At 43.8% G+C, this 24,073-nt stretch overlaps 2 protein-coding genes across 4 annotated transcripts in view; both read right to left on the reverse strand.

Moving 5' to 3' along the window:
- Window positions 1–23,639, reverse strand: part of TXNRD1 (thioredoxin reductase 1) — a 63,423-nt gene extending 39,784 nt beyond the window's left edge. The window contains exons 1-2 of one of the 3 annotated variants that reach the window (XM_003929631.4): window positions 23,520–23,639; window positions 21,899–22,008 (exon numbers count right to left, since the gene is read on the reverse strand). The gene's annotated coding sequence lies outside the window, so the exon portion shown is untranslated. Of the gene's footprint in view, window positions 1–21,898; window positions 22,009–23,283; window positions 23,303–23,519 lie in introns of those variants that run through there. The other 2 variants (XM_074402306.1, XM_003929633.4) reach the window with 2 other exon arrangements.
- On the reverse strand, window positions 3,076–8,118 carry EID3 (EP300 interacting inhibitor of differentiation 3). The gene has a single exon (XM_074402307.1). It carries the CDS (start codon window positions 7,988–7,990, stop codon window positions 6,869–6,871), a length of 1,122 nt encoding a protein of 373 aa, XP_074258408.1. The 5' UTR covers window positions 7,991–8,118; the 3' UTR covers window positions 3,076–6,868.
- Window positions 23,640–24,073: the final 434 nt, after the last annotated feature.

Here is a 24,073-nt window from a genome sequence, read left to right on the forward strand (position 1 = left end):
CAAGGCTGATGCTTGAATAGTCTTCCTTTTCTTCCACCTGTCTGTCATGGTAATCCCTTTCCCCAGCCCTATTCCTAGTAAAACACTGCTCAAGTCTCCTCCAAAAAGGGCACAATACAGAAAGCAATTCAAGTGTGGCAGCCTTTTAAAATCAGAAGAAGCAATCCTGACTTTTCCCCCAAACATAGCTTCTATCCTTTACCAGATTTGTACTTTTGTCCCCCTACCATTATACATGGCTCTGGTTCAGAAATAACCTGAGTTAAAATACTTGCTCTACCACTCAAAGGCGAGGTGACTTGGACAAATCACCTAATCCTTAACGAACCTAACAGGTTCCTGACCTCATCAAATCGCTGAGTTTAAGAAAGATAATGCATGTTAGCATAGTGGCTGGTAGGAACTAATCCCTTTAAGTTACTAATTCTCCACTTCCTGAAGAAGGGAAATTGCCTGGAACTAAGTCTAGAAGTGCTAGAACATATTTTACAGGTGTCCTCCGCTGAGCTTCCCTGCATCAATCTCCACCTGAAATGTCCTCTTCCTGACAAATCTTGATCCAGTATACAAACAGACTAGCATGATGTTATAAGCTTTTATTCAGTGTACAAACATATTACCCTTCCACGGCATTCCCGTGGAGACGGGGGGCTTCCCTAACCAGTACACTAAGAGATCCCAACACAGAAGTTCCATTTTATCCAACAAAGTTCTCTTCAGTTCCCAATATTCTTTTCTTTCTTACAACGCCAATAACAGAACTGCCGCAGCATTCAGAATATACAACTGTTCCACTACCTGGGATGTCCTCTTTTCTCCGCGCCAACCCCTTCATGCCCTTCAAGCTTAAATTAGAAGCCTTTCCTTAACAGCCCTTGTGATATGATTTGGCTGTGTCCTCACTCAAACTGAATTCCCACGTGTTGGTGGAGACACCTGGCGGGAGGTAATTAAATCATGGGGCAGGTCTTTCCCATGCTATTCTCATGACAGCGAATGAGTCTCACAAAATCTGACAGTATTATAAGGGGGAGTTCCCCTGCCCAATTTCTCTCTTTGCCTGCCGCCAACAGGAGCAAGATGTGACTTACTCCTCCCTCCTTGCCTTCCTTTGTGATTGGGAGGCCTCCCCAGTGATGTGGAACTCTGGGGTCATTAAACCCCTTTCTTTGTAAATTGTCCAGTCTTGGGTATGTCTTTATCAGCAGCGTGAAAATGGACTAATACACCTTGAGTTGGGTGCTTCTCCTCTGAAATCCCACTGCTACCATCACACAATCCCATCAACTCTGCAAGGACTGGCATCCTGTCTTTCGTCTCTGTGGCCCCAGACTTTGGGAGCACTACCACCTCGCTAGGTGACAGCCTAGTCTTATGGGACCACCACCATGTATGTGGTCTACTGTTGACCTCGTGCAGTACATGGTTGACCTTACATAGTGCATTACTATATTCTGGTGAATGACTTATGAAAAAGAGATTACATTTCAAATGCCTCCTTCAAGGAGCCTCCCCTTAACCCTTCTTCCCAGACAGCACTTCAACCTCCATCCAAGCAACTTTTCCTTTTTTTGAGATGAGTCTTGTTCTGTCACCCAGGCTTGAGTCCAGTGGCACAATCTCGGCTCACTGCAACCTTTGCCTCCTAGGTTCAAGTGATTCTCTTGCCTCAGCTTCCTGAGTAGCTGGGATTACAGGCGTGTGCCACCAGGCCTAGCTAATCTTTGTATTTTTAATAGAGATGGGGTTTCACCATGTTGGTTAGGCTGGTCTTGAACTCCTGACCTCATGATTCACCCGTATAGGCCTCCCAAAGTGCTGTGATTACAGACATGAGCCACTGCACCCGGCCTAAGCAACTTTTCTTCAGAGCTATCATCATTAACAGGAATATGCTGTCTTTCTCTATGATAGGGTGAACAATGGTTCTCCAAGGTCGAAGTCTGGATTGCTAGAACCAGTTAATATGTTATGTGTAAAGAGACTTTGGAGAATGATTAAGTATTTAGAGAGATCTTTTTCCAGGATTATCCCACTAGGCCCAATGTAATCACAAGTATTCTTATAAGAGGGATGCAGAGAGAGACTTGATTATAGTACCAAGAGATGTGAGGACAGAAGAGGTTGCATTGCCAGCTTTGAAAATAGAGCAAGGGACAGATTGTGAGCCAGGGAATGCAGGTGGGCTTTAGAAGCTCAAAAGGGCAAGGGAACAGATTCTGCCTGAGCTTCCAGAAGGAACCAGACCTATGTATTTGGATTTTTAGCATACAACCTCCACAACTGTAAAATAATTAGTGTCATTTAAAACCACTAAATGTTTGGTAGTATGATAGAGCAGCAATAGAAAACTAATATACCCACTAAACTGTGAAGTCCATGAGAGGTGGGCACTGTTCTATCCACCATTCTTTCACCAGTGCCTAGAACAGTGACTGGCAAAATGGGTACTCAAACAGTTGTAGAATAAACGCATTACTAATCACTTGGTAATACATCCCCTAGGACAAGGGTCTAAAAACCACGATAAACAGTCATTGAGAATCAAAGGAAAGTAAATAAACCATTACAGAGATGAACCATTATCATGGAGGGAGGTGACATCATGGAATTTGCTGACTCTGATCTAGAGAGTGAGCCACTAACATGGAGTCTACAATGAGAAAAATGTTCTTATATATTATCTCATTTAACCCTAACAATAAAGTTTTCCAGCCAGATGTTTATTCCCATTTCATATAGAATAGAGGCCCTTAGAATAAAGAAACTTGCCCACAAGCCAAGAATTCAGCCCAACTTCTATTACAGAGATGACAAACCTCTTGCTTTTCCAACTATACTATATACTGTAATTAATATCTCCAAGTACATATCACAAACGTTTTCTACTTTCTTACTGTAAACTTATTCCCACTTGGCAAATGAAAAACCTGATGTTTACAGGTTAAATAATTTATCCAAAATGCATAACTAGAACGTTACAGAGTGAGGCTCTGAGCCCAGATTCTTAACCAGCAAGTGGTTCTACCATTCAATAGTTCGATTATATAAAAATATTCTGAAAATACTTTTAAAATATTTCTTAAAAATATTGTCCTAAAAAAAAAAAAAAAAAAAAAAAAAAAAAAAAAAAAAAAAAAATATTGTCCTAGTCTGGGTGTGGTGGCTCACACTGTTAATCCTCAACACTTTGGGAGGCTAAGGCAGGAGGATTTCTTTTTTTTTTTTTTTTTTTTTTTTTTCTTTTTTTTGAGGCAGAGTTTCGCTCTTGTTACCAGGCTGGAGTGCAATGGCGCGATCTCGGCTCACTGCAACCTCCGCCTCCTGGGTTCAGGGAATTCTCCTGCCTCAGCCTCCTGAGTAGCTGGGATTACAGGAACACACTGCCATGCCCAGCTAATTTTTTGTATTTTTAGTAGAGACGGGGTTTCACCATGTTGACCAGGATGGTTTCGATCTCTTGACCTTGTGATCCACCCGCCTCGGCCTCCCAAAGTGCTGGGATTACAGGCTTGAGCCACAGCGCCCGGCCAGGCAGGAGGATTTCTTAAGCCCAGGAGTTGAAGATGAGCCTGAGCAACATGAGACCTTGTCTCTTCCAAAAAAAAATAAAAATAGCTGAGCACGGTGGCACGCGGCCGTAGTCTCAGCTACTCAGGAGACTGAGGCAAGCAACTCACTTGAGTCTGAGAGATCAAGGCTGCACTAAGACATGATTGTGCCACTGCACTCCAGCCTGGGCAACAGAGCAAGAGACCCTGTCTCAAAAACAACAAAAATTTTCCTACATTTCAGTTTATTGAACCTGCAAAATTTAAAGTAATCTATATTATCAAGAAACAAGCAAATTTGCAGTTTGATTCTTAAACTATAAATATTTTTAATCTCCTTATTTCTTCAAGGTAAGCAGTCACTTTAATTTCAAAAATGAGGCAATCTATCACACCGTATCATTTTACTGGTGTCATGTCAACCAGTAAAAATAAAAACACTAGTGGTTAACTTTATATCTTAACAGCTATTAACTTTAGAGAAGACCCAAAAAGTTACCTCTCCTAAGTCTCCAGATTCTCTATTAATGCTTTCAAGTCATCATTGTCAAATATTCCTAGTAAAGACTTGAAGCATTCAACAGAGCAACTGATTGGCAGTAAAGTACTGGGGCGGGATCTTTTTGCTGTCAGTGAGAGTACTTTTTCTTTCAGCAACAGATCTCTGCAAAACCCAAGGAACTTGGTTAGTAGAGACATGCTGAAGTGAGGATCAGTGAGACCAAATGATGCTTCCACGACTGCTACTATAAATCAGAGGATAGTAGACACTAGCAAGGGTCAGCACTCTTTTCATATGTGAAAGAAGGAATGACTAGTTTAGAAAATAATTGGCCAAGTTTCATGAGAAAGTTCTGTTTTTGCTAAAACCTCTACTATATCATTGGTGAAGAACCTCATCCCCATACATGGAAGATCCTTCATCTCAATCTTAGTGTCATTTGTCTGTCTTTGGATTTCCCTTTCCTGTACCACCAGACTTAGTAGGAAAGTTTGCCACTGCTATGCATAACAGATGCCTAAACATTTGCTAAATTACTAACAGCAAAATTCCACGACTACCAAACATTAAGCTCCTATAGGAATTGGGGTAAAAAAGCTTATGGGGCGGCCAGGCGTGGTGGCTCATGCCTGTAATCCAAGCGCTTTGGAGGCCAAGGCGGGCAGATCACCTGAGGTCAGGAGTTCAAGACCAGCCTGACCAACATGGTGAAACCCCGTCTTTTAAAAAAAGCTTATGGGGCATGCTTACTGCACCTTCTCAAGTTGTTTTCCTAATGACCCAAATTCTTGGCAATAATCTCCAAATAAGGTTGAAATTTATATTCTTAAAACAACTACAAGCAACAGAAAGAAAAAAGCCTTTATGGCTTTACACTAAGTGAAGAACATCTAGATGAACTAACATGTTTTAGTTTCAGCAAGGGCAGTTTCCTAGCATTTAAAGCCCTGTTAAGAAACGTAAAATTTCACTCACACTTGTAATCCCAGTACTTTGGGAGGCCGAGGCAGGAGGATCACTTGAGGCCAGGAGTTGAGACCAGACTGGCTAACATGGCGAAACCCTGTTCAAACTAAAAATACAAAAATGTGCTGGGTGTAATGGCATGCACCTGTAATCCCAGCTACTAGAGGCTGAGACATGAGAACTGCCTGAACCCAGGAGGCGGAGGTTGCAGTGAGACGAGATCCCACCACTGCACTCCAGCCTGGGCAGCAAGAGAGACTGTCTCAAAGAAAAATAAGGCTGGGCACAGACGGTAGCTCACGCCTGCAATCCCAGTACTTTGGGAGGCCAAGGCAGGTGGATCACAAGGTCAAGAGTTCAAGACCAGCCTGGCCAACATGGTGAAACCCCATCTCTACTAAAAATACAAAAATTAGCTGGGCGTGGTGGTGGGCGCCTGTAATCCCAGCTACTCGGGAGGCTGAGGCAGAGAATTGCTTGAACCCAGGAGACAGAGGTTGCAGTGAGCCAAGATAGCACCATTGCACTCCAGCCTGTGACAGAGCCAGACTCCATCTCAAAAAGCAAACAACAACAACAACAAAAAGAAATGCAACATTGAAGTGGGACAAATATTTAAAGTTGTTACATGATGAAACACCACGGTTCTGAAGGACATTCTGTGTACTAGCAAAGACAACAAAGGGACACTAGGGACCAGAGCAGAAGTTCGGTAAAAACTAAAACTGGATGGATACCAAATGATTTTGTGTTCAAAGTATAATAGACAAAAACATATTCTGAGAATACTAATAGATGAAGTTATTCAATTCTTGCCCAGCTTAACATTCGAATATAATAGTGTTTCCATAAATCTAACAGGTCTCTTGTGCTGTTAACAATTCCATGCATTTGACCTTGTTATTCTCCTGCCTAGAATGCCTTTCCCTTCCTTGTGTTTCTACTCACCTTTCAGCGCTTAGCTGATACTACTCAGCAGAGATACTACTTTTGCTGAGTCTAGTAACAGGAGAAACTAGAACATGGATAGTCACTCACAAATCTTTTTTTTTTTTTTTTTGAGTCTTGTTCTGTCGCCCAGGTTGAAGTGCAACAGCTCGATCTGGGCTTACTGCAACCTCTACCTCCTGGGTTCAAGCAATTCTCCTGCCTCAGCCTCTCGAGTAGCTGGGATTACAGGAGCCTGCCACCACATCCAGCTAACTTTTGTATTATTAGTAGAGACGGGGGTTTCACCATGTTGGCCAGGTTGGTATTGAACTCCTGACCTCAGGTGATCCAGCAGCCTCGGCCTCCCAAAGTGCTAGAATTACAGGCGTCGGCCACCTTACCCGGCCCTCACTCACAAATGTTAAGTCCTCTTTGCAATGACGTTTTTAGTCATAACGGTACCTATTCACTGCCTTACAGACAGGGGTGTTTTTTTGACTTTTGTTTTTTACCCACTCTTTCCCCAACCTGGTAAGAAATCCTTTCTGGGATTCTCTTGGTTCCCTGTAACAGAGGAAGCAACACCTTATCACAGAGCATCATAACTGGTTTTCATAAACTATTATGTTTTGTAAATTATCAAATATCCTTTAATTTGGTATCCAAAACTTTTTATTAAAATAGTCTTAAAGCGCATTCAATAAAACATTCTCATTCATATGCCAGTGAATTTTTTTTTAAATAACAGAACATCATGGTCTTACAAATTACTAAGAAAAATACGCTGCACAGTAGAACAATGTTTCCGAAAATATTTTTTCAGCTTACAAGAGATACAATATGTGCTTCAGTTTAGATTTAACTCTCTGAAACAACTTCAGGAAAAAAAACATAGAAAGGATCCTATACTAAGAAATCTTTAGCTTGAGGAGTTTATCATAGCCTCAGAAATTTCAAAAGCTGCCACAATATTCTTCCAATCCTGTAAAGTCAAAGATATAACTCCCTGTTTCCTGCCATGGCAATTGGAATCATTTTCCTCACCCATTTGGTTAGTATTAATCGGTTCTAATATTGGCAGCCTGTCTTCATCCAGCCTTATTCTTGCAAAACCATCTCTTATAATAAAAGAAACGTAAAATATATTCTCCACAGTACGAGAAAAAGAGTTTGGATCAATCACAAACTCAAAATAGGACACCGGAGTATCAGGATACTTTCGAAAGTAGGTTTGCAACAATCCCAAAATCCTTTCTACGTTTTCTTCGGTCGCTTCTGGGTAACAACTCAGGTCTAACTTCCTCAACTTCGTGGGCATATTCCCATTTTCTTCCATTCTGCGAACTCTTCTCTGGTGTTCCAGTCGGGGCTTTGGTGCAGAAGGCTGCGGCTTGAAAGAACCGAAAACAAAATGGAACGTTTCTGCTTGTACCATCCAGGATGTTGCTTCCTTTCCTACGGCCTCCCAGAAGGAAAGGGTGACCCTGTCGTCACAGCCACTCAAGTCGTCAGGCTCACCTTCCATCCAGTTCAGACCCACGAACACAAACAGGAAGTCACAAAACGCTACCTGATTGAAGAAGTTCATGTCCGAGTTTAGCTGCTTCGCCTTTTCTTTACCCAAATCAGAAGCCATCACAAGAAACTGGGCATCGAGCGCCGCTTCTCTGGTTCGGCTCACGCCATCGAACAGCACGTTGGCTTCCTCCAGAGCCTCGGTTAAGGAGTCGCTCGCCGAGTTCACGATGTCCTCCCGGTGATGCCGCACGCAGGACATGAGCTGCCGGTACTGCCTGCGGATGCTGCGGCACTTCTCCTCGTCAGCGGCGAGCTCCAAGAGCACTGGGTCAATGTCGGCTTCCCAGGAGCTGAGGTCGTCGGAGCAGCCCGCCGCCCTCACCGCCACTTCCATCTTCGTGGGCGCTCCCTCCTCCGCCGCCTGCCTTGCCGCGAACTCGCTACCGGGGATGATCGCGAGCTGCTCCTCTCCTTCCTCCTCGTCTCCCTTCCGGGAAGCTTTTTCCTCCGACATGCTGGCCATGGGTCTCTCTCAGGTAACGGACTTCCCAGCGCGTGGAAATTCGCGTGGGAAGTTGGAGCAGAGGACGCCCACGCATGCGCACTAGCGGCCAAGGCCGGCGCGCTGCGCCCCAGCACGCTCCGCGGAAGGACAGCCCCGCCCCGCCCCGCCCCGGCCCGAGGCGCTCCCACACAGGCCCGCCGCTGGGCCCCAGCACGCTCCGCGGGAGGACAGCCCCGCCCCGCCCCGCCCCGCCCCGAGGCGCTCCCACACAGGCCCGCGCCCCGCGATCCGAACGGACGCTACAATGAGCGTCGACCCCGCACGCGACTAAGGTCCGCTCAAGGAACGGCTATTCTTTTTCAAAGCGTTTACCGACTGGATGACCTCACTTTTAAAGAGACACTTTTGGACAAATTTGGACAAAACTGTTGAGGAGACTAAAGGTCCTGCGCATTAGAACCATCGCTGCCATCATACACTGCAGTGAGGTCGACCTACGGTTTTTTTTTGTGAACTAAATCTGGGTGGACTGTAAACCGCCGGTGAGGCCAAGGGCCGTGAAAAGCAGAAACTCCACTATAAACAGGCTGAATTCTCAATTATTTTGCAAGGTGGTGTCTGGACTCATTATACAAATATAGATCGGGTAATTCCTTTCACAGGTCCTCTTCAAAACCAAATCCCAACATCCCATGGGGGTGGGGGGAGCTGCCAGTATCCGTGCTAACCCCTGCAGGGTTAGTGGATGCTGGGCACGCGCATTACTCAAGTGAACTTTGGCTCTCCACCACCCAGGAGTGGAAGAATAGAGCGGGTGCAGATCTCAGCAAAAGAGCAGTTTACTTAGAAGCTTGCCAACAGCTAAAGGCCACAGACTCTGAATGGGTAGTAACTCTGAACCCTAAAAGGTGAGCAAAGCTATGAAGACTTCAGATACAATCTAAGGATATGAAAGCTTAATCTATAAATTGCGTGACTACACTGCGTTGGAAAATTTACCCATTAATTTAACGGGGTCACTGGAAACTCAAGTGCAGTTAATTTGGTATCCAAACTTTTTGGATATCCGCTTATCAGTCTCACCAGTAGCGAGTAGCAAAGTATACTCAACAATGGGAATGAATACATCTTGTTTTTAAAGAGAACATGCACCCAACCAACCCATGAGGATCAACAGCTTTTCAAGCCTGCAATAGTACACCTTAAAAAAAAAAGGACACCCACAATTGCACCTGTCCAATTGCAGTTTCATAGCACGAGGAAGTAAATTAGCCCTACCTTCCTTTATGCATCTAGACTTGTTCGTGTTTCTTAAGCATTTGCAGAACCTTTCTTGCAAATGCACAAAGAGCAAAATCTAGTGGTATTAAGTTACTCCAAAATCCTTATATTGCCATTTGCTCACAATTATTTTTTTAACTAGGGGTAATTCTGGGAGATACCTGCATTTTTCAAAAAACATGATGCATTATGGTTAGGTGTACATATATATTATATACATTGTTAGCTTCTCAAGAACAAAAGCTGGGTTTTAGATCTTCCAAACATAGCTGTTTTTACATGGATGACTGATGTACTGAATGTACAAATTAAAATAGATTTAAAATTGTCCCAGCATCTACCGCAAGTTATTTGACAGCAAAGATTAAGTTAACAGATTCATGGAAGTAATCCTATATAGTGAAAGTAAAAGTTGACTGCTTTTCAGAAAAAGTCAGTTCTTATCCCTCTTCTGAAATAAAGGAAAAATGAGAGAAAGATAAGTTGAGACCCAGGATCATTAAAGGACTGTATCTTTCCCAAGTCTGGCAAATTACAAACTAGTTTTTAAACCTGTTTTTTTTTTTTTTTTTTGAGGCGGAGTTTCGCTCTTGTTACCCAGGCTGGAGTGCAATGGCGCGATCTCAGCTCACCGCAACCTCCGCCTCCTGGGTTCAGGCAATTCTCCTGTCTCAGCCTCCTGAGTAGCTGGGATTACAGGCACGCACCACCATGCCCAGCTAACTTTTTGTATTTTTAGTAGAGACGAGGTTTCACCTTGCTGACCAGGATGGTCTTGATCTCTTGACCTCGTGATCCACCCACCTCGGCCTCCCAAAGTGCTGGGATTACAGGCTTGAGCCACCGCGCCCGGCCTAAACCTGTTTTAAATCTTAGATGAAAATACAGTTAAGAATGCCAAGGCTCGGTGGCTCACAGCTGTAATCCCAGCACTTAAGGAGGCGGGCAGATTACCTGAGGCGGGAGGATCACTTGAGATCAGGAGTTCAAGATCAGCCTGGGCAACATGGCGAAACCCCGTCTCTACTAAAAGTACAAAAATTAGCCTAGTGTGGTGGGGACGCCAGTAGTGCCAGCTACTCAGGAGGCTGAGGCAGGAGAATCATTTGAGGCGGAGGTTGCAGTGGGCCAAGATCACACCACTGCACTCTAGCCTGGACAAGAGCGAGATTCTGTTTCAAAAAAATAAAAAAATAAAAGGCATTCCAAGACCCAAATCCCAAAAAGTCTGCTTTTACACTGAACAATATTCTTGGGAGCTTCTGACATCCACTTTAAATTCAACAGAAGCTATTTATTAAAGAACTCTGAAAGACAAGCCAACCCTTCCCACCCTATGATGCCTACTTTCTCCTGGCTCAGAGGAAGGAAAACAGGCTGACACCAATTTGCCACATAAAGAGCCTTTCATCTAAGAATTTCAAAATGCCTTAGAAAACTATATTCTCCCAACCTACTTATAAAGTATTACTAATACCATTATAGGGATTTCTCAGGAGATAACAGCCCACACAACTTCCTCAGAGCAACAGAGCATATCAAGGCAAGCATTATTAAGTTGTGATTTACAGGGCTGAATGCATTCTATGCTAGATTCCCCAAGAACTTTAACAACATGTAACTTCAATCATCCTAAGAAAGGCAGACTTGTATTATATGCCACCTTTAAAAATCTGCCTTTAGACAGTGCTACAAAGTAAAACAATCTCAAATCTAATAATTTTCCCCAATCATATAAAGAATGCGTTTTCCGTGCTGGTGAAATCTTTAAATTAAATCATTAAACAGTGATTCTCTAACCTAAGGTCCAAGTGCTACTAATAATTATTTAAATGCAGCTTAAAAAGAAGAAACTGCACTACATAATTTCAAGTTACTGGTAAATTTGTCTATGACTAGGAATAGAAAGCAAGAAGTGCACTGGTACTTCAAAGAAATCAGTAGAGTCTACTTCTTCCCACAGTATAGACTAGTTCAGGCAACCATGAGACTCAGTTGCCTCACAGATCATTTAGCTCCCCTCTTTGCCCTTTTTCCTCTTTCTTTGCTCAACTACCCTGGGTTCATTACAACCCTCCATTTCCTTTCCTCTTTTCTTCAATCTTTTCTCCTATATTATTTTTCAGTCCCTTTTCTAGTTTAAGTTAATTCCAAGCATTCCTAAGTTCTTTCCCACAACCCATACTGCACAACACAAACGTGATAACATGGATGACAAACGTCACATGTCTCCCTGTAACCAAATAAAGGAAGATGTCACATGGAGTATATTTTTTTCCAGTGAGGTTTTGCTGTAGGACTTATCTATAACAAACGGATTTCTAAGAGACTTTTTAGAGCCAAACCCAGGTCAAGTTTGAGTCCTACACTCTAACATATATACTTATCCTATCAGCTACCTCCCTAAACTTTTCTGTTCCTTCTTTCATAGCAGCTTTTTTCCCTTCACACCACCAGGGCTTCTGTTTTAACATTGAGTCGTAAAGAAATGTGGTAAAAGTCCTAGTCTAATTTGCCAGAGTAGCAGGATGTTAGATAGTTTCTCTTTCATCTTAATTTTCTTTAAAGTTATTTTTGTAGGTATATACTTTGTTTTTCTTGTTTTTTTATTATTAAAAGTAAACTTTGCTAAGGACAGGTATCTATTAGAGAAAAAAGATATCTGTATGTTTTTTTAAATGAAAATTAGTTTCTGAAAAGACCACAGATTGTGGGAAGAGACAATCTCTATTCCAGTCTTGGCTTATTAGCTCTTGGTATTATCTTAGCCAGCTTGCTTAACCTCTCAGCCTCCAGCATCTTCATTTGTAAGACAGGAACACTACTACTGTTGACCCTTAAACAAAACAGCTTTGAACTGTGCAGATCCACTTATACCAAAAGCAATAAAAAATACAGCATTTACCCAACTCTGCCTGCTCCTTAAAGAGAAAAAAGCTTGTAAGAAATAAAAAAAAAAAAATACTGTATTTGCGAGACATGAAACCTGTGAATACGGAGAGCTAACTTCCCATATATGCTGGCTCCACAGGGTAGACTTTAGGACTTGAGTATGTATGAACTTGGGTATTCGCAAAGGTCCTGGAACCAACCCCTGAGGATACCAATGGACAACTGTATTTAAACCATATAATTACTATAGTAAATGAAAATAATGTATCTGACAGTGTTTTCAACTACTGAGTAAGTACTTAATATATCAAATAATCCCACAGATAGCAAATGGAAAAAAACTGTATACAAACCAGTAGTTTCACTTCTGAATGTTGCTTTAAGAACAGAAAACTTTTTTTTGAGACTGAGTCTCACTCTGTCGTCCAGGCTGGAGTGCAGTGGCTCAATCTCGGCTCACTGCAGCCTCTGCCTCCAGGGTTCAAGCCATTCTCCTGCCTCACCCTCCCGAGCAGCTGGGACTACAGGCGTGCTCCACCATGCCCGGCTAATTTTTGTATTTTTAGTAGGGACGGGGTTTCACCACGTTTGGCACGCTGGTCTCGAACTCCTGACCTTGTGATCCACCTGTCTCAGCCTTCCATAGTGCTGGGATTACAGGTGTAAGCCACCATGCCCAGTCCCAGAAAAAATATTTTAAAGGTTAAATCACTAAGGAGGAACACAGGAATATGTTCCACTATAACAAATATTGGTGGAAAGAAATTTCCCATATAACAAAATAAAAAAAATTTACTAAGGCTTCAACTATTCAAAGTGTGTATAGTTAAGCAGATCCACAGACAGAATGAGTTTATATACAAAATTATTTATGTGCATTTTTCTCAGGAATAGCTCCTTAGATTTCAGCAGATTCTTTTAAATCTAGTAACCAAAAGAGGCTTTGAATAACTACTTTATTCAAATAAGATGGCATTATTATTAGAGAAGTAAAAGAGTCTCACTAAATAATCTGGACCCACTTAATTGAAATACTTTGGTTTAGATAAAACCTCCACCCTTGCTCTGTGGTCAAATCATATACTTAATGACACTTTAAAAACCCAGTGCTGGCTGACTTGCCAAGCCTCAAGAATATAAACAAGGGTGTGAGATGAAAAGAACAGAACCTTTAAGGTTGCAAGAGCCTCCACAACACCTCAGATGACAACAATGACTAGTAGTGTTATTTTGATAGACAGGGAGAGTAAGAAAGCACTGGGTATGTAGCTACTAAAGGACGCAGGATTCAAGGAACTTCACTAAGGGATCAGATGGAAATATCTGCATTATTAGTTTCCACTTACTTTCTTCAGCAATTCTAACATGGGTCTATCAGATGTTTCACTCTGCCATATAAACAAAAACAAAATCATATACGAGCACTTGTTATTTATTTTTTGATAAAATAAAATAAATGTGTATCATCCAGGCTGGGGTGCAGTGGCTTGATCTCAGCTCATTGCAACCTCTGCCTCCCGAGTTCAAGTGATCCTCCTGAGTAGTTGGGATTACAGGCACCCACCACCACACCCGGCTAATTTTTTCTATTTTTAGTAGACAAGGGGTTTCACCATGTTCGCCAGGTTGGTCTCAAACTCCTGACCTCAAGTGATCCGCCTGCCTGGGATTATAGGTGTGAGCCACCATGCCCAGTCTGACAAATCAATTTTTAAATAAGTACCTCGCTTTATTGCTCTACAGACTTGTGTTATAGATTACAAAGATAGTGCCTAGGTCAACACAGGTGGTCAATAAATACTAGCTAAATAGATGTCAAGTGACTTCCTTCCCAACTGACCTGGACACATCTGCATAAAATGCTGAAGGCAGACAATGATGCTGTCATACAGCTTTTCATTCTGAACTGCTTTCCAATATGCTGCCTAGAATCTCTTCTGAACAACCTAGAGCTTGGTTCCTGATAGTCAGTTCGTCTTCAATAAAAACAGATACCTTAGAGCTAAATCCTTTAAGTGAGTCTCTTTCGGCCCTACCACCATCCATTCACTCAACACATATTTACTGAATGCCACTAGGTATTAAAAAATAAGCCGTCTGGGCACAGTGGCTCACATCTGTAATCCCAACACTGTGGGAAGCTGAGGCGGGCGGATCACGAAGTCAGGAGTTTGAGACCAGCCTGATCAACAAGATGAAACCCTGTCTCTACTAAAAATACAAAAATTACCTGGGTGTGGTGGAGCATGCCTGTAGTCCCAGCTACTCGGGAGGCTGAGGCAGGAGAGTGGTTTGAACCCAGGAGGCAGAGGTTGCAGGGAGCTGAGACCGTGCCTCTGCACTCCAGCCTGGGTGACAGAGTAAGATTCCATCTCAAAAAATAAAAATAGCCTAGGCCAAATAAAAGTCTTTTGTAAAGACCTTATCTCTACAAAAAAATTAAAAATTAGCCAGGTGTGGCAGTATGTGCCTGTAGTCCCAGATACTCAGGAGGCTGAGGCAAGAGGATTGCTTGAGTCTAGGAGGATGTCGAGACTGCAGTGAGCCATGATAGTGCCACCGCACTCCAGCCTGGGTGAGAGCAAGACCCTGGCTCTAAAGAAATTTTTTTCCATATATGGAAGATACTAAAATATATCATTCTTCTCCTAAAGGAAGGTGGAGGTAGACACAGAAGAATGAAGTTCATTCAGCAAGCATGTAATGAATGAACACCTGCCATATGCCAGCACTATGCAAGGAATACCAAGATTTGCATGGGCCTGACCCTGAATCATGAGCACACCACACAATCTTATCAAGGACACAAGCATGTATCTTAATAGCAACAACATAAAGCCAAGTGCCAGAAGTATGAGTACACAAGAGTGAGCTTTGCGGGCAAGCAGGCCTAGGTTCCAGCCCTGACTCTGCAGCTTAACTAGCTGTGTAATCTGGGCAAGCTCCCTAAATTCTCAAGGCCTCACTCAGCACTTTGGGAGGCTGAGGCAGGTGGATCACCTGAGGTCAGGAGTTTGAGACCAGCCTGACCAACATGGAGAAACCCCATCTCTACTAAAAATACAAAATTAGCTGGGCGTGGTGGCGCATGCCTGTAATCCCAGCTACTCAGGAGGCTGAGAAAGAAGAATCATTTGAACCTGAGAGGTGGAGGTTCTGGTGAGCTGAGATCATGCCATTGCACTCTAGCCTGGGCAACAAGAGCGAAACTCTATTTAAGAAATAAAAAAATTCTCAAGGCCTTCATTTCTCATCTGTAAACCTGGTAATACCACCTCCTTCACAGGACTGTTGTGATGATTTAATCAACTAAGTTTTTTTTTTTTTCTTTTTTTGAGATAGAGTCTCACTCCCATCAGGCAGGCTGAACTGCAGTGGTGCGATCTTGGTTCACTCCAACCTCCACCTCACTGGTTCAAGCGATTCTCCTTCCTCAGCTTCCTAAGTAGCTGGAATTACAGGCATGCACCACCATACCCTGCTAATTTTTATAATTTTAGTAGAGACAGGGTTTCACCATGTTGGCCAGGCTGGTCTTGAACTCCTGACCTCAGGTGATCTAACCGCCTGGGTCTCCCAAAGTGCTGGGATTACAGTCGTGAGCCACTCCGCCCAGCCTCTCTATTACAGCATTTAGAGTCTAGCACATAATAGGCATTCAATAAATGAAAGTTACAATCATTAAAAGGCCTATTCACTTAGATATCTGCTGGACTCTAACTTATGCCTAGGAGCACAAGCAAAAAGAATAAGACTAGCTCTCTGACCTCAATATATAAGCCAAAAAAACTATCATTGGCGATTCCTCCTTTTCCAAAGGTAAAGATTTGTGAGAGTGCCGTGAGAACAGAGGAGGAAAGGCATGTAAAACTTTGGTCTTGTATTCTGAACAGTTAGGCAGTTAGAAAGGTGGATTGGGGTAGGAAGAGAAGATAGGTGTTGAAATAAAGAATAGAAGCAAGGAAGAAAATTGTAGGGAGAAATATTTCAGCCTTAATGGTATTCCCAGGAGCCTCCCGTAAGTGAGGGAGCAGAGCAGTAGATAACCAGACAAGCAGGTTGGGCCTAGACCCTGGAGGGCATTGAATACCAAGCTAAGGAGCTCCCACTTCATTTCGGATGCAGATCTGGGGCCAGTGAGCAGCAATCAGGAAGATGTCACTGGAAGAGGAGGGAAATCTGAAGTGGGAGGCCAGTTAAAGACTAATGAAATGGTCTAAGCAAAAGTAAATAGGGGCAAGAGGCTGATGCTTAGAACAGTCAGGTGCTGGTGAGTAAACAGGAGAAGTGACAAAAAATCTGAAGCCTGTACCACCAGAATTTTGATGTACCTGTTAAAGAAGAGATACACAGCAAAAAAGAAGTTTGTGTTGTCACTTAGTAAAAGTGGGAAGAGGGTCTCAACATGACTCTACAACCAGTAAAATTCCACTAACACCAGCACCAAATACATTTATTTGCAGTTCTAACAATCTAAGACTCTTTTAAAACTTGGTAGTCCTAACCCCTTACTTCCTTCTAACATAGGCCAGAGAACCTGTCACTTCCCTCAACTTCAAAACAGTCCTCCAGTTTTTCTCAGGCCTCAACTTTTTTTTTGAGACAGTCTTGCTCTGTCACTAGGCTGGAGTGCAGTGGCGCGATCTCAGCTCACTCCAATCACAAGCAATCTCTACCTCCTGGGTTCAAGCAATTCCCCTGCCTCAGCCTCCCAAGTAGCTGTGACTATAGGCACGTGCCACTACGCCCGGCTAATTTTTTGTATTTTAGTAGAGAGAGTTTTCACCAGGTTGGCCAGGATGGTCTACATCTCCTGACCTTGTGATCTATCTGCCTTGGCCTCCCAAAGTGCTGGGATGACAGGCGTTAGCCACCAGCCCCGCCAGGCCTCAACTTTAATCAAGCCAAACGTAAATAAATTACTATGCCTACAAAAAGGAAGAGATTTTTTCAGAGGAAAAAAACAAAACAAATTGTGTTTTCTGTCAAGTTCTAGTAGCCTCTGAAGTAAAGAGTAGTTAAGAAAAGGGATGGGGCCAGGCGTAGTGACTCACGCTTGTAATCCAAGCACTTTGGAGGCCAAGGCAGGCAGATCACCTGAGGTTGGGAGTTCAAGACCAGCCTGACCAACATGGTGAAACCCCATCTCAAAAAAAAAAAAAAGGGCCGGGCGCGGTGGCTCAAGCCTGTAATCCCAGCACTTTGGGAGGCCGAGGCGGGTGGATCACGAGGTCGAGAGATCGAGACCAACCTGGTCAACATGGTGAAACCCCGTCTCTACTAAAAATACAAAAAATTAGCTGGGCATGGTGGTGCATGCCTGTAATCCCAGCTACTCAGGAGGCTGAGGCAGGAGAATTGCCTGAACCCAGGAGGCGGAGGTTGCGGTGAGCCGAGATCGCGCCATTGCACTCCAGCCTGGGTAACAAGAGCGAAACTCCATTTCAAAAAAAAAAAAAAAAAAAAGAATGGGGATGGATGGAGAGTTACTCAATTACCACTCATTTCCTGATGTCTATTCAGTTCAGATTCTGATTTCCGGAAACTTTATAAGTTAGAACTGAATGGAGACCTGGCTGGGTGCGGTGGCTCATGCCTTTGGGAGGCCAAAGCAGGGCTTCAGCTCACGAATTAGATACCAGCCTGAGCAACATGGTGTAACTCCCTTTATACAAAAGATACAAAAGTAAGCTGGTTGTGGTGGTGTGCACCTGTAGTCCCAGCTACCTGGGAGGTGAGAAGACAGCTTAAGACCAGAAGGCAGAGGTTGCAATGAGTGGAGATTGCACCACTGCACTCCAGCCTAGGTGATGGAGCCAGACCTTGTCTCAAAAAATGAAAGGAGGCCGGGCGCAGTGGCTCATGCCTGTAATCCCAGCACTTTGGAAGGCCAAGGTGGATGGGTCACCTGTGGTCAGGAGTTCGAGACCAGCCTGGCCAATACAGCAAAACCGTCTCTACTAAAAAAAAAAAATACAAAATTAGCCAGGTGTGATGGGGCATGCCTGTAATCTCAGCTACTTGGGAGGCTGAGGTAGGATAATCACTTAAAGCCAGGAGGTGGAGGTTGCAGTGGGCTAGAAACTGTGCCACTGCACTCCCAGCCTGGGCAACAAGAGCGAAACTCCATCTCAAAAAAAACAAAGGCAGATTCCTACCTCCTTCCAGAGTCTACGTCAAAAAAAACTCAGGTAAAGCCTGAGCATTCATGTTTAATGAGTACTCGAGGGGATTCTGAGCAGGTGGTCTGGAGACTACACTTTTATGGAACACTCTTTTGGAAAACCTTCATCCTTTAACAAGGGAGTCACCTAGGCTCACCAATTTCTTCCAACAGGATTCTTTCTCCCTTGCCTTCTACACTCACTGTGAAAGCAAGGTAGGTTTTTTGTTTGTTTGTTTTTTGTTTTTTTTGAGACGGAGTTTCACTCTTATTACCCAGGCTGGAGTGCAATGGCGCGATCTCGGCTCACCGCAACCTCCGCCGCCTGGATTCAGGCAATTCTCCTGCCTCAGCCTCCTGAGTAGCTGGGATTACAGGCACGCGCCACCATGCCCAGCTGATTTTTTTGTATTTTTAGTAGAGACGGGGTTTCACCATGTTGACCAGGATGGTCTCGATCTCTTGACCTCATGATCCACCCGCCTCGGCCTCCCAAAGTGCTGGGATTACAGGCTTGAGCCATCGCGCCCAGCCAGCAAGGTAGGTTTTGCTGCTGTTGTTTATTCAGGGAAAAGGGGATGAGGAAGAAACAATATTTAAAAAAAAGAAAAAAAAGGAAAAGTGGACATTTTGAAGAGCTCCTTCTGTTGTTTATCTTGCAATTAAAGTATGAAATCTTAACCTTTTTAAAGGTGTGGACTTTAGGACTATAAGCACACAATTCTCCACTAAATAAATGCCTTTCTCCACTGAAACCCAAGGCTCCCTTAAGATTTTCAACCCCCGCAAAAAAGAAAAAATACTAAAGCTTGTTTATGACAAAGAATTAAAAAAAAAAAAAGATTTTCAAAACCCACCATTTGGCCCCAAATGTGGGCAATAACTGGCTGAAAGCTCACAGACCTTTCAAACCTGTAGTCCTTACCTTGCTGTTTCTCTTCTTCCATTTCTTAGCAGTTATTAAAAGTGCTAAGCACTCATTAAAAAAATAAATAAATAAAATGGCACAAAGTAGAATAAGTCTACTTAAGAAATATGCTAAATAATTTAAAGTGTTCTTGGTGGTATGCTTTACATTCATGGCACTGTACCTCACTAAATGTCTGAAATTTACTGTGATCATATGGAATTGAAAACATCTGATCAGGCCGGCACACACAGTGGCTCACACCTGGAGCTCCAGCACTTTGGGAGGCCCAGGTGTGATTATCACTTGAGCCCAAGAGTTCAAGACCATTCTGGACAATATGGTGAGAACCCTCCCCACCTCTGAAGAAAAGAAAGTTTTTAATTAAAAAAAAAATCAGAACATCAGAGCAAATCAATTAAGTGAATGCCAAAGGTTATAAAACAGAACGACTCTTTTTTTATTTTTCTTTATTTTGAGACGGAGTCATGCTGTGTCGCCCAAGCTGGAATGTAGTAGTGTGATCTCAGCTCACTGAAAACTCCACCGCCCCAGGGTTCAAATGATTCTCCTGCCTCGGCCTCCCAAGTAGCTGGGATTACAGGCATGCACCACCATGCCCGGCTAATTTTGATATTTTTAGTGGAGATGACGTTTCACCATGTTGGCCAGGCTGGTCTCAAACCCCTGACCTCAGGTGATCTGCCCACCTCAGCCTCCCAAAGTGCTGGGATTACAGGCGTGAGCCACCTCACCTGGCCCAGAATGACTCTTTTTCCACTAAATGCCATTAAAACCAGGAGCATCAGTACGATGACGTAAAGATCAAATTACAATATAACTTTGTAAATGTAAACTTACAGCAGAGGTGAAAAGAACAGAATAATCAGACAGGAAGACATATACATATGTACATATATATATAGATATATAGATAGATAGATAGATACATTTTTTTTTTTGATGCAAGGTCTCATTCTGTCACCTAGACCAGAGTGCAGTGGTGCAATCTCAGCTCACTGCAACCTCCATCTCCCAGGTTCAAGCGATTCTCCAGCCTCTGCCTCAGTCCCAGAGTAGCTGGGACCACAGGCATGCGCCACCACGCCCCAGCTAATTTTTTAATTTTTAGTAGAGACGGGGTTTCACCATGTTCCCTGGCTGGTCTAGAACTCCTGAGCTCAAAGCGATCCACTTGCCTTGGCCTCCCAAAGTGCTGGGTTTACAGGTGTGAACCACTGTGCCCGGCCAACAAGGAATATTAATATAATAGATCGTTGTCTCATTCTATCTGCAAACTAAAGGTCTGGGTAACACAATATATTTTAACTAATCGGGAAAGCCTCTGTATTTCCATTAATTTGTTTCCATTAATTTGCTGTGTTTGAAGCCTAGATCCATTCCCTATAACTATGTCAAAAATAAATAAAATACTTTTAGAAGACAAAGTAAAAAATGCAAACTCAAATTATTAGTGTTTTTCCTAAGGCTGCAACACAACTAAATATATTTTTACATTTAATGCAGGCCTCAAGTATTTTACATTTACTTCTAAGAAAGCAATGTTTTCCTTTCTTAAAAATTACAGAGATATAGGCCAGGCGCCGTGGCTCACGCCTGTAATCCCAGCACTTTGGGAGGCCGAGGTGGACAGATCACCTGCGGTCAGGAGTTCGAGAACAGCCTGGCAAACATGGAGAAAACCCGCCTCTACTAAAAATACAAAATTAGCTGGCCATGGTGGTGCATACCTGTAATCCCAGCTACTCGGGAGGCTGAGGCAGGAGAATCGCTTGAACCCGCGAGGCAGAAGTTGCGATGGGCCGAGATGGCGCCCGGCCAACATGGCGCCATTGCACTCTAGCCAGGGCAACAGGAATGAAACTCCGTCTCAAAAAAAAAAAAAATTACATAGATATAAATGGATAAGGGCAAAAATCAGATGGATCGTGGTGATGACATTAGGGGAGGTTTTCTAACGTGGTAATCTACCACAGGTGATACAGAATATCACCCAGGTGTCCTGTTCCCTTAAACATGTACCCAGCCTCCAAGCATTTTTCCAACATTGGAGGCTATAAATCCCTCAGTGGCGTAGGTCTAAGGAAGGATTTCCACGGTGTTTGCTACCAGCCAAAGGGAAAATTTCTTCCTTTCCCTCCAACCAACTGTTAACTCTGGGCTAAAAAAGAGACACCTGAAGGAAAACGAAGTCACCCCAAGAGATTCCTGGTTGGTCTCCTCAGAGCCTGGGGTTTCCGGGTCCGCCTACCCCGAGAGAATTAAGTGGAAGATTCCGGGCCGCCGTGATAACAAAGATAAGCATTTCCTGATCCCCTTTTCTCAGGACTTCCCTAAACAACATTTAGCAGATGACATTGCTGCCCAAAAAAATTATTTACAACTGGGAGGGAAAGAAGGGGAAACGGGGAAAAAAGGACGTTTTTTAACAGCTATTTTAAAAGATAAAAATAGAAATTTCAAGTTTCCCAGGATGTGAAATGTGTCTGTCTGATCAACTTCGATTAACACATGCGCTAGCCCATGAGCGTTTCTTCGTCATTTTCCAGCGCTGCGCCCCTCCGGAGGGTCACATCCACGCTGGCTTTAAAAGGCAAGCTGTGACCACGCTGGGCTCCAGGAGCCCATCCCCCGTTTAAAAAGACATGTTACTCTCTCCTACCTTCAAGGTTGGACCATAGCCGCCTATCTTTCTCTGTTTCACAAACACAGCCGGCAGGTCGGTTTCCGCGGCCAATTCCGAGAGCGCTCCTTCCAGGGCCCGACCGTCCTCTGTGGCACAAAAGCAGAGCGGAGCGTGTGAGGTCCTCCTCCCCGGCGGCCCGGCGGGAAATGCACCGGGGGCGGGCGGGGCTTCCGTCCCTGCCCTGCAAGCACCGATTGCCCTCGGGTGGCTCCCTTGCAAGTTAGGCATGACTTGCTGCAATTCTGACAAAGGCTAGAACTCACAATAAAGCTTGGACTCTGACCCCGGCAAATCTGCACACTAGCTGAAAATATGGCCTCAAGGCTAGATATAAATGTCTGAGTTCCGGTCAGGGTTAAATCACTGGACGGCCCCGCTAAAATTAAACGTCCTACTTTCCGGTGAATCCTGAATTCAGAAAAACTTCAATTAAGAAGCTTAATATACATTTATCTCAACTTTCACAGAACACCTTCCAATTTGATCTTGCTTTGAACTCTGCATCTATACTGAATGCCAAAATCCAACTTCAATGTTTCCTTGAAATTTGAAACCGTGGAGCAAAATTAAGAACACTCTGTCTACCTGGTGCTTTCTTAAAAAGAATCCTGAAGCAATACGCAACGCTACAGATGAGACTAGGAACAAATGGTAAAATTTCACAAAGGGTTGAACTCGGTTGAGAATACAGATTCCAGTTACACTGACATGAGGCCCATTCATGAGACATAAATTACACCAACACTCAAAAGTATAGCTGTTTAATGGTAATAATAGTAGCTAACATGTCTATACTGGTTCACACATATTTACATTTCAACTTTACAACCACTCTATAAGTAGGTATTACCAGGCCAAACGTACAGACAGGGAAACAGGTACAGAAAAGCTCAGAAACTTGCCCAAGCCCAAGGAGCTACTCAGTAGCAGAGGCAGGATTCAAACCCAGGCAGTGGGGTTTGAATCCTACTCTTAATCACTATCCTGTACCGCCTGAGACAGTGAGGAAGCCCTGGGGTCGCCGCCGCCCCATTTAATAGTCTGTGTCCAGCTGGACATGCCACTTGATCCTTCTGAGCCTTGCTTTCCCCACTTGTAAAACGTGGAGACCCCAAGTGTTTTGCCAATCTCTCAAGATTTCTGAGGATTAAATGGTGTGAAAATTCCTGGAGAAGCATTCCAGTTACACTTTCTTAATGCTGTCAAGGACCTGTCAATCCACCCATCACGTTGTCGTCCTGCATTTCAAGACAGTTTCTGTAAGAAACGATGCAATAACCATTTTCTTCTCTGTCTGCAAACTGTCTCTACAAAGAGCAAAAGGACGGAAACCCCAGCCGACAGGCGCCCGTCTCACCTACCACATGTTGACGCTTTGTGTGACCGAGTGGAAACCGCAAACGCCACGAACCTGCCTGGGTTTGGAAAAGCCTTCCCGCCAGCTCGCATTCGCCTTAAAATATAAATCTCCCCTTCCCCGGGACGCACACTACTCCCCCCAGGCGCAATGGTTTCGTCCCCGCCGACAGGCCATCACCCGCGCGATCCCATCCCCGGGCTTTCGGCTTTGTCTGGTTTCACCCAACGCAGAGCTTACAAGAACTAGGGAATGATGAAGGCATCAGGCTCTCCTTCAGGACTCCTTCCACTCTGCTGCAAACGCCGGACTGAAGGAAACTGGGGTGAAAGGGATGCTGGTTCCTGAAGACTACGAGAAGCCACGCCCTGCGCCGAGCGGGCGGGCAAACTGCCAGAGTCAGAATGACAAAGCAGAAATCCACTCCTCGTGCAGCCCTGGCAACCTATGCTAATTGGCTTAGCAAACTGAGAGCTCCTAATTGGGTGACACCACAACCTCTGCCTGCTCATAGCCGCCCCAACCTAAGAAGAGAGCAAAAACAATTTAAGGCAACTCTGGAACCAAATTTGGAATAAGTGTGTTTTTACTGAAGAAACTAGACTATGCCCTAAGGCAGAACTTTGCTACCTGTTGTCATCACGTGATGACCTTTAGAATCCCGGTGCCGGCTCCCACCACCAGACATTCTGATGTTATTGGTATGGAGTGTGACCTGGGCCTCTGAGTTAAAAAAAAAAAAAAAAAAAAAAAAAAAGAACACCTCCAAAGGTGATTCGAGTTGGCAGCAAAGT

This window comes from Saimiri boliviensis, chromosome 7 (genome assembly GCF_048565385.1).
Source record: "Saimiri boliviensis isolate mSaiBol1 chromosome 7, mSaiBol1.pri, whole genome shotgun sequence".
Taxonomy (NCBI): Eukaryota; Metazoa; Chordata; class Mammalia; order Primates; family Cebidae; genus Saimiri; species Saimiri boliviensis.